The sequence below is a fragment of the Haemorhous mexicanus genome, chromosome 2 (genome assembly GCF_027477595.1).
Source record: "Haemorhous mexicanus isolate bHaeMex1 chromosome 2, bHaeMex1.pri, whole genome shotgun sequence".
Classification (NCBI taxonomy): Eukaryota; Metazoa; Chordata; class Aves; order Passeriformes; family Fringillidae; genus Haemorhous; species Haemorhous mexicanus.
The window spans coordinates 46733663-46744615 of NC_082342.1; the positions used below are offsets into that span (position 1 = coordinate 46733663).

General features: G+C 45.2%; 1 protein-coding gene across 1 annotated transcript in view; it reads right to left on the reverse strand.

The window, feature by feature from the left end:
- The window catches only part of GUCY1A2 (guanylate cyclase 1 soluble subunit alpha 2), a 152239-nt gene extending 145996 nt beyond the window's left edge, over positions 1-6243 (reverse strand). The window contains exon 1 of the mRNA XM_059838644.1: positions 5970-6243. Coding sequence (XP_059694627.1) covers positions 5970-6224 — 255 coding nt within the window. The 5' untranslated portion in view covers positions 6225-6243. The remainder of the gene's footprint in view (positions 1-5969) is intronic.
- Positions 6244-10953: the final 4710 nt, after the last annotated feature.

A 10953-nucleotide genomic window follows, 5' to 3' on the forward strand; every position in this document is an offset into this window, starting at 1 on the left:
GCCCATGGGCAAGCCTATTCCTCAGCAGGGATATGCTCACTGCTTCCAGGCAGCAAACGTGTCTGCAACCTGTGAATGTTTCCAAGACACGTTTTCTCCAAGCACTGAAGGGAAGTTAAGATTCAGCCTGGAACAGCACATATATTAAGAAAGCCAATATTACTGTGACTGGTCTAAGCATTAGATGTCAAATACTTAAACTCACACTCAATAAAATTTCATCAAGGTCAATACAATGCTGCAGGCCCTTGGGCAGATAATTTTTTTAGTATTTTATTTGCTGAAGCTGAATTTTCTTTGCACCAGATGTTAAACTGCTGAACAAGAAAAGCAACTAAAACCCACTGTGATGCTCATATTGATGATATTTTCCTGAATGTTCCTGTTTAAGACATCACAGCTCTATTTCAGGCTATGAAATAATAGATTGATTGACTGCAGACTGCTTCTGTGACCTTCTGTATAACTGACTTTTGTCTATGTTAAGTTGAAAGATACCTGGCAAAAGTCTGGTTTTATTATACTTTCAAAAAAAAAATCATTCTGTTTGCCTGCTGAAATGAGAAATTAGAAGTTTCTCATAGAATGTGCCTCTCTTCACCATTCTCATGCTTCACACCCACATTCTTGAGAATGATGTTACTCATGTAAGAAGCTCATCCAGCCTGGGCTACTAAGTGAATAAGCTCATCACAGCACTGATACGGGTATCATTTGACATTACCTTATTTCATTCAGAAAGACAGGCAGAAGTCTTTCTATAACAGCAGAGCTTAGCTGTACACAATGTGTTAATGTAAGCCATTAGGAGCTCAGAATACTTGTGCAAAATTTTTTTGAAATCTTATGCAAAAATCAATTTGCTACCTCTCCTGCTAGTGGCAGTAGCTTGTTAAGGGATTAGAGGTAAAAAGCTAGTAAAAGGAGTAGTATTCATGGACACTAAGTGGCAGAGGTTTAGGATGGAGCCAGTTTGATATAAGCTGATACACTGCAACTTCTCTGCCAAAACCCCACCTCCGCTCACTGGAGGATTCACTTGCAATTAAGCAATTTGAAGTTACAGTAGGTCTGTGACATAAGTCATAGCCTACACACTAACATAAATGACTGCCTTTACATTCACTTTTCTTCCACTGGCAGGGAAAGGGCTGCATTCAAAAAGACAGTTCTTAAATTCAAACTATTTGGCGGCAGCCAGCAGCATCTTCCTAAATAACACAGGGAAAAAAAGTGTTCTTACATTAATATGTTTTGAACTGGGCATTTAAAGAATGGCAGAAATAATTCTAAGTGAACAGAAAAGCATAGCAGAAGGGATTTTCACTTAACTGTTTTGTAAGCGATGCGTTACATTGGCCTTTCAGAAAATAAAATCAAATGGAAGTGTTAGTCAGTTTAATGCTGTGTTGTGCTGTAATTTGTGTTTCAGAAAGATCAGTGCAGCGCTTAGGGGTACACAGATTCCTCTGAATGCACACCCGGTCACTCTCGGCTCCTTTAGGGATAGCCTATGCCTCTTAGATGGGAGCAGAGTATTTGACTTTTCAAATCAGTGACAAATTGTGTTTTTCTGATTTAGATTCTATTTTCAGCCTGGTATTGGATGCAAGTCAAAATAGAACTGGAGCAAAAGTGAAAATTGCTGCATGGAACTAGAATTCAGTAACACTAAACACTAAACTGCACTTTTAAAGACTCAATCTATTCCAGCTGGTGCCAGGATACTGTTCTCCTATAGTAGAGCTCCTAAGGGCAGAAAATATTATTTTGATAATGAATAGCATATAATATCATGTTCTCTACTTAAAATTAATCAACATGTATGTCTTTGTAGGTGCAAAATTAATCCTTTAAAATAGAATTTAATAACAAGGCTGGAATCAAAAGGAGAATGTATCATTAAATTTGCTTGTGATGTGCATATAATTACCAAGTTATTTCTTAAAAACAAGGTCAAAAATCAATGTCTCTATTAAGTTCCCAACATTTTATTATTTATCTCCAATAAACTTAACCCATCCTGGTGACAAGAGCAATGGTTTGTTTCGGGAGCAGCTGGATCTGGCTCCAGATTTCTCTGATCAGAGCGCATAACCAAAGACCACCCGACAGCGGTTCAGATGAAGGAGGACAGAGGGACATCTGTGTTCTATCAAGAACATGATTTAGGAACATGTTAGAATGGACAGGAGCTGCCTTCACAATTACTCAGCCCTATGGGAAGATCACAGGGATCAAAGGCTGTGAGAGGGCAGGGACAGCCATGGGGCAATCTGCAGGAAGCACCGGTGCCAGGACCTCGTGGGCCAATGGAGCCACCAGAGCTGTGTGCAAAGCCTGGGGTTCATTGCACTGGGCAGCAAAGTTTGGTCCCACCAGCCATCATCTTCACAGCCAGGTGCTGAGCACAGCTCCCCAACCCCACGGGCTGGGCGCCAGGCTGTGCCTCCACCCTTCTGAGGTCAGGGAACTCGGATACACAGCAAACTGGGACTGAGGGAGGCAGCAGGGCAGCAACTTGGTGAGATGTTCAGCACATGCACAGCTAGTTTGGTGAGCACAGCTGAGACAAAAGAGCTGCCTCTCCTTGCATTGTTGCTGCTCTGCCCCCCTGCCCAGTGCACCCTGCTTCCCCAGCACAGCCTACTCACGAATGTCAGCGGTGGGATGCGGATGGAGGTCTCATCACCACAGGCTTTTCCCCAAAATACAGAGCTGTTTTGGTGGGAGGTAAGCCCTACCATCCTTCTAGTTCTGGGGCTCAGAAAAGAGAGGGTTTGCAGTGAGCGCATTCCAGACAAACAGCAGCAATCCTTCACCCATCCAGGCATTTCAGGGAACATTTACAAACCCACGGGAACATAAAATGAACCCGTGCTGAAAGAGGGATCAGGTCCCTACATCCTCTAGTATAAATACTGCAGGAAAAAATCTCCAATAATCAATATAAGAGAAAAGGTGGAATATCATGCCTACTGGAAAGTGCTAGAAGCTGTTGTCCAGGAGCAAGGAGAATGGGGTGGATGCAATGCTGCAACACAGCAAGGTTCACTTTTTGATATTTTTCCACAGTTCCACAAAAAGTAATGTTTGTGCAAAGTAATACTCAGCTAAAATCAAAACCAAGATTACAAGTGATAAAAAAAATGCAGTAACTTATTTTCACTGTATTTTAGTGTAATATATCTTGAATACCTCATTACTGCATTTCTTTCTACAGAATCTCCTACAATTGACAGTACAGCTGTACTAACTCATGAATGAATTCCACGGGAGAAACATTTCGTACACATTTTTGCACTACCACTCCTAAGATGAAGCCTGTTTGCACAGCCTCCTCTTGCTGCTCTGCCCTACAGACACCCCTTTTGGGTGTCCAACGCCCTTTTGCCCTTTGGATGCTCCTTCCTGCTCTGTTCAAGGCTTTCCACCTGCCCACAGCAGCTCTCAATAGCTCCTGCTACCACTTAGAACTCTCTGCATGGTACAGTATCATTAAATACACACATAGAATTTTTTTTCAGTGAAAACACAAAACAGTGTTTTACTGAGTATTCAATCTTAGTCATTGCTGAAGGAAGCCACAAAAAACTATGGCTAAGTATGAACATCAGGAACCTGTAGCATCCTTCAACTTTGAAAGTTGGGATGAGGACAAATAGCTGCTGCATTTATGTTTGAATAGACAACATTAAACCTTGCAGGCTAGATATATAGTATATACATCTGTATGTACACAAGGATGTTTATATACTTAACAGAGACCCCTATCTATGGTAGTATGGAATGAAGATCTATCCACATCTATAAAAAATATTAGAGCTTTTTGCTTAGAAAGAACATCTGTCAGTGTTCCCTTCAGACTTGCCTTCTAATTTAACAAACAACATAAATGAATCCCATTAAATCAATTTTACAGGCAAAGTGGCTTTTTTAAACTTCTAATTAAAGTTATTCCTGATTTATATCAGCAGATGCGAAAAAATAATCAGATCCAAAGTGTTAGACATATGGCAACTTGACTTGTTGCATGAAGGCATATATTCAGTATGACAGAGCTCAGTAAGAAAACACCAAAATAACAAAGCATCTGAGCAGTGGTTTCTCTGAGTGAAAAATGAAAAGGCAGGGGACGTGGTTCTTTCCCTAAACCAAGACTAGGACAAGAAGACTTCTTTGACTTAATGACATTAATTTATGCCAAAATGAGTAAGATGGGAATGAAGCTGTAGTTACGATGCAAAGATAAAAAGGGAAATTTTAAGTAATGTTTATCACATTAAATTTTTTAAATAACCTATTTTTTAGCAACAAGGGTTGCTATTATTACCTCTCAGGGAAACCATGAAAGCTGTTGTTTGGGACATCAAAACCATGTTAGATGAAATTTTTGCGTTCTTAAACAAAATTTCTCTGTGAGCAGGGAAGAAAGAGGACTTGGATCTGTCAGAGTTTTATTCATGTCTTAATTCAAGGGATGTGTTTATTTTTAAAACAAATCCAACAACTTATATGCAAAACTGTAATTGTCTCTTATAGCAACATAATACAGGAAGTAACAGTCAAAGCTTAGAAAACACAAATACAAAGGTTATCCCAAAATACTGCACTGAACTACTTCTGAATACTTCAAATATTTGGGGTAACATGCTCTAATTATACCATTGCATTACTATCAAATTAAATAGCTTCTCTCTTTTTTTAATATACTAAAACAAGACAGGTCACCTGAAATATCATCTATTAATAACAGCATTACAAGACCAGATTCCCAGTGGAGAGGGGAAAAAATCAATGGGAAAGAAAGGTCTTAACTGCAACTGGATGACTATTAGCTATTTAATGCACTAAAACTTCTCTCATTAAACACCCTGTCTACTCTTGTTCAGCACTTACACTCCAAACAGAAAAGAGTATATTAAAACCAATGCAAACTGAGAGTTGATGGTGATGAGACTCATAAGGAATTTCCAGAGCTGCCTAGTAATATGAAAAAAGATGATCTGATGCCACAATAGCAGATACAGTTGCCCTGCACATTACGACTACTTGTTGCCATTAACGTTTCATGCTTTAATACATTAAACTATCTCAGAGCCCAAACAAACATTCAGTTGCAGCTGAAACTTTAGGAGGAAATTTTAGCAGTGATCACAGACATATGCACAGGGGCATAGCACAATCATAACAAAAAGGCTGGAGAAAAACCTTCTTTTTTACACTAATCTACAAGAACTCCTGAGACACTGATTTCAGTCTTACAAAATTACACCAGCATATGTTACGGGCTCTACCTGCATTCGCTCCTGATGTTACCAGCACACAGACAATGCGTCCCTGACTCTCAACTACAGGTGCAGCTATCCAGCTGGATTTCAAAGTCTGATTTAAAGAAACTGCTATGTCAGTAATGTCTGCGCATCCAGGAGGCACAGGGAAATCTGTTGATGAAATATTTCCGAACACATAGCCGGAACTTTGTTTTGTTTTACCCTATGCAGTACAGAGAAGCCCTACAAATGTAAGAAGTTCACATCCCCTCACTGTTCAGGAACAATGTGCACGCCATGCATCATACAGATGCAACTTTTTATATAATAAAAAAATAAGGAAAAAACCCGTCGCTAGTACCAGTGATAAGCACTTTATTGCTGTGTTTTCATTCAAAGAGGGACTCGGCAGAAACGATAAACCCAGCCAAAGCGGCAGCTGCGCCTAAGCGTGACTCCCGACCCGATTTCCAGCACCGGGCTGCCGGGAGCTGTACTCCCGCCGGTCTGCGAGGCTGGCAGCCGGCAGCCGGAGCGGGCACGAAGAGGCAGCGGGCTCCAGCGATCCGGCGGCACCACCCGGGAGGGGGGCGCGGGCACCGCCACCTCTTTCCCGACAGGGACCCGAGCCCCCGGGGCAGCCGCGGGGCTGTGCCGGGCGCGGGCGGGGGCGGGGGCCGGGCGCGGGGCACTCACCGCGGGGGCCGTCAGCCGGCGGATGCTCTCGCCCAGCGAGTCCAGGTTGACCCGCCGGCGGCGCGGAGCGCGGCGCGCCCCGGCGCTGGCCGCGGCGGCGGCGGCGAAGGGAATGTCAGCGGGGCCGGGGGGGCTGCGGCTGCCGTTCCAGCAGAGGCGGGACAGGGGACACTCGCCCTCCTCCTCGGGGCTCGTCTCCGGGCAGTCCGAGCCCAGCGAGCTGAAGGACTCTGACGAGATCTTGCGGCGGGACATGGTGCCGCGGTCGGGCCGGGCGCGGGGCGGCGGCGGGCTCAGCGCGGGGCGGCGGGCAGCCGCGGCGGGCAGCGCCGAGCTGGGCGGGCGCGGGGGCGGCCGCCTCGCATGGCCGCGGGTGCCCCTGGGCGGGCGGGAGGCAGCGGCGGAGCCGCCACGCCGGGGCCGGCGCAGACCGCGGCGCTGCCCCGCTCCGCGGCTCTCCGCGCCGGGCCGGGAGCGCGGGTGCCGCGCCGCGCCGCGCCGGGAGCCTTTAAAGCGGCGGCGGCGGCAACCGCGGCGGCTGCTGCCCTCCTCTGCCTCGGCCGCCCGCCCCGCTGTCCCCTCCCCCGGCTCCCTCGCTGCTCCGCGGGGATCACGTGTTGTTTGGAGCCCTTTCCCCCTCCTCCTCCTCCACCTCCTCCCGCCTCCCCCGCCCCGCTCGCCGCCTGTCGCGCTCGGCCCCGCTCTCCGCGGTCCCGCCGCCCCGCTGCTCCGCGCCGGGGAGATGCCCCCAGCGCCCGGCGGGGCGGGCCGAGGGCAGGGCCGAGGGCAGGGCCGGCGCGCAGCCCGCGCTCCCGCCGCTGCCGGCTGTCGGGAGGGCGGCAAGGCGCTCCGCTCTGCGCTTTGGAGCTTTGGAGCAGGGCTGGGGGAAGCGGGGAGGTGGCCCTGTACCCGCGCACGGCCCCGCGGGGAGCGGCGGTGCCAGCGCGGGGAATGGGGACGATCCCGGGGCCCTCCCGTGGGTGCCGCCCCGCCGCCGCCGCCTTCAGTCCCGCCGCGGTGCTGGACAGCTCCCTGGCAGCTCCAGCGGCCGGGGAAGCCGGTACGCGCTCCCTGCCAGCCTTCCCCGCCTGCGAACTTTTGAAATTGCATTAGGAAAGCTGAAGCTTAAGAAATAAATCATTTTAAAAACTGGGGAGACAGGATACTGGCCATCAGCTTTCAGAATCAAAAGCTGTCATCTTTGTGCAAGCATTGCTCCCGTTAACGCTGTAAGTCGTGTCCAAAACAGCAAAGAAATTAAATTCATTCCCACGCTACAGCCCTGGAAAGGGGAGAAAGGACTGGGCTAAGAGAGAGGACCTAAAGCAGAGGAGCTTCGATCCCGGATGGCACACAAGGTGTCTTCTTCCCAACTTTCCCTCCCCATGCTGTCAGTTTAAAGACACCTTTCAAGATTCATTCCAAGTGTGATAACCCCATATAGTTCTTCTCAGCAAAAATGCTCAAGGAAATGTTATCTCAGCTGAAGTGGTTCGTCCTACCATCAATGAAGACAGCTTGTCATTACTTTATCTTTGTTCAAAAAAACCTTATTTTAAAAGGAAATTATTTTAAGGTAGTTTTTACTCTACCTTTTCACTGTATTATGACATGTTTTACAACCTTATCCTTTTAAATGTCTGAATGCAGCCTAAACAAGGACTTACTGAAGAAACTAGGGAGATTTCCACAGGTATGAGGGAGCTTTTGAGCATGGCCCCAGGCAGCACAAGCCGGTGTCTGCTCTCAGAGGGGGCACAGGTCTATGGCTGAACATGCTGCTTTAGCTGGGGCACAACAACCTTTGCCAGGACGTTGCTTTCAGTGTGTCATCCTTGTTTCCCTTGACTCACATAGTGTCTTTTTTTTTCTTTCTTTTTAATAGAAATAGATATGGAGTCTGATGTTTGAAGCCTGTGGATTGAAAGGATGTCTAGTAAAGCCAGAGTGTTCCATACTACCTTCTGTTGCCATGGGAAGTATTGCACTTGGGATGCACAGACTTTCTTTTGGCAGTCCTGGTGATTCCCTCGGCAGCCCTAGGACATAAATCAGGCATGACTTCACATTCAAGTAATTCACACATGAACCTTCAAATCTGTTGTCCTTCTCTGTGTTTCCTCTTCAAGTGATTAACAATATTCATCAGTATCTGAGTGTAGGGAGGTGAAACCATCACTCTGTCTTTTTTGTTCTTCCCTTTTCACAGATCCTCCTTTTCACAGATTCTTGGAGATCAGCTGCACAAGCCCTTGCTGGCCTACAGGCCAAGCACCCACCATTGAGGGGATTCAGGAGCTAAGGGGTCTGAAAGGTGCCCTTTGGTGCTAAGCATCATCCCTAGTTCAGGGTACTCTGTGTCTAGATGTTAACATTCTTCACATGCTCCAGTTTCCATTAAATTTACTTCCTTCTCATAGACCATTTCATACAGTCCTCAGTGAAGTAAACTACCACTGGTTTCCTGGCTGATGCAGTGACAGTGACAACTGAGTAAGAGCCACATAGTTTAGCATGGAAAATGCAAATACATATTTATAAGTTCTAAACTGCAAAAATACCAAAGTGTCAGCTGGTTCCATGTGCAGCACTTCAGCTGTAGGGTAAGCAACTTGCTTGGAGGCATTTTGCATTTTATTCAGCACTAAGGAAGAGGGTTTCAGCATGACAAAAATGACACCTTTTAGGTCTTTAGTTTTCTCTTTTTCTTGAAGTTTAAAGGAGCACTTCCCAATGCAACTTATTGGTAGCATTTGACAGCACTTGAGTTACCCTTGCAGCTTTAAATTTACTTTCCTAATGTTCCTCATGGCCATATTCCTTTTATGTCTATAATATAGTGATCCTGAAGTGGAAAAGAAAATTCTCTGCCTCAGTGACTATTCCTGAGGTCAGGACATCATAACCAAATGTACTTGTGTACCAAACCAAGTCTTTTGAAGAACATGAAAGACATTTTCCTTCAATGTCTAGATAGTGAAGTTCACAGCTCAGCAAAAAGTGCCATTAGATTCTTCAAGTATTCTTTTCTTCAGACGAAACAGAGCTTTGAGTAAACCCAGACCATGTTGGCTAGTCTGATTAGATACAACCTTTAAAGCTTGTGAAAGTAAGCCTCATACCTGCCCAAAACAGTTACTAAAGATATCAGTAGTGTGCCTACTGCAACTCTTTTTGGGAATCATGATATGAAGTGCACAGAGCTGAATAGAGCAACCAGCTGGAAAACTACCAAACACCATCATAAGTTGTCTCTAGCTAAATAGAAATAGACAGCAGAAGATTCAAGATGATGCAGATCCTGGAGGTGAGTCTGGTGAGCAAACAAGTCATTCAGTCCCCAGTTAATTATTCTCATTTCATTTCTCTTGATCCAGACACAGCCTTGGCAAAAGCTAAATACCACAGGGGTTGCTTCATCTGGCAGTCAAATGCCTTTGAGAGCCCATAGACATAGACATTTACAGCATATAAGAGAACAAATATTCTTCTTTTATACATGTCTCATCAGCCCCAACTTGTAGTTGGCACATTAATGGGTGAATAGCAGAATGTCTGTAAAATGAATAAGGTTCACTAAAAGAATGACAACGCAATTTTTCTCTCATGCTACAGCAGAGTGCAATGTATGTGTCCCACATTACAGACACTTCAGAAAAAAATTTGAATACTTTTAATTCTTTTACTTTCTAATGCATAATTACTCTTCTCATGATCCAGAGTGTGTCCAGGTGGCCCAGAAGGCCGATGGCATCCTGGCCTGGATCAGCCAGGGTGTGGCCAGCAGGAGCAGGGCAGTGACCGTCCCCCTGTGCTCAGCACTGCTGAGGCCACAGCTCCAATCCTGTGCTCAGTTCTGGGCCCCTCACTGCAAGAGAGACATTGAGGGGCTGGAGCGTGTCCAGGGAAGGGCAACGGAGCTGGGGAAGGGTCTGGAGCACAAGTCCTGTGAGCAGCAGCTGAGGGAGCTGGGGGTGTTCAGCCTGGAGAAAAGGAGGCTCAGGGGGGACCTCATCACTCTCTGCAACTGCCTGAAAGGAGGGTGCAGCCAGGTGGGGGTCAGGCTCTTCTCCCGGGTAAAATATGACAGGACAAGAGGAAACAGCCTCAAGTTGTGCCAGGAGAGATCCAGGCTGGACATCAGGAAGATTGTTTTTCACAGAAAGGGTGGTTAAGTGTTGGATTGGAGGTGATGGATTAGTGCTGTGCTTTAGTTGACAAGGTTATGATCAGTCAAAGGTCAGACTTGATGATCTTAGAGGTCTTTCACAACCTAAATGATTCTACATCTCTGTGATTCTAAGGAAAAGATCCTAAAATCACAAATGTTTTCTCATTTTTTATCTATTTTCACATTTTTGTCTTAGTGCTAATGAGCAAAATTCACAAAACTGACTTCAGTCCTGACAGAAAATACATGGTCTTTAATTTCCATTATTTAGAGTGTGTTAGTTTATTGATAATTACTCATGATTTTTATTTATTTGCTATTAACTATGCATTTCTCATCAGACATATGCTGGAGTTTTGATATTATTTTTATTCACAAATGCTGTTTTTCTACAGCTCACACAGCCTTGGAAAATTAAAATAACAAAAACAACTTCATCATAGTGCATTGCATTGTCCTATCTGCCTTTGTTGAGAAAATGTTGTTTGCAAAGCTGCCAAAAGAAAGTATTTGAACTAATCCCTCTTAGACATTAGTAGCACATATCACATCTATCATATTTATAGTTCGTATCATTTCACCTATTACATTATATGGCTTTTTATAATAATCTTTTTTATAGTACTGCTGAACCTATAAGTACTTAATTTTCCTTTAATAGCAAAGATTGTTGTCATGGGATCAATGTGTCCCCACAGAGAAAGTAAACACCTGTTTTGCAAAGCATTTCTAAAGCAGCAGGAGACTGTTACCCTGTGACAACATTGTGTTGCAATTTCTTTATTGCAGTCGGGCAAAATGAGTGATGTGCAG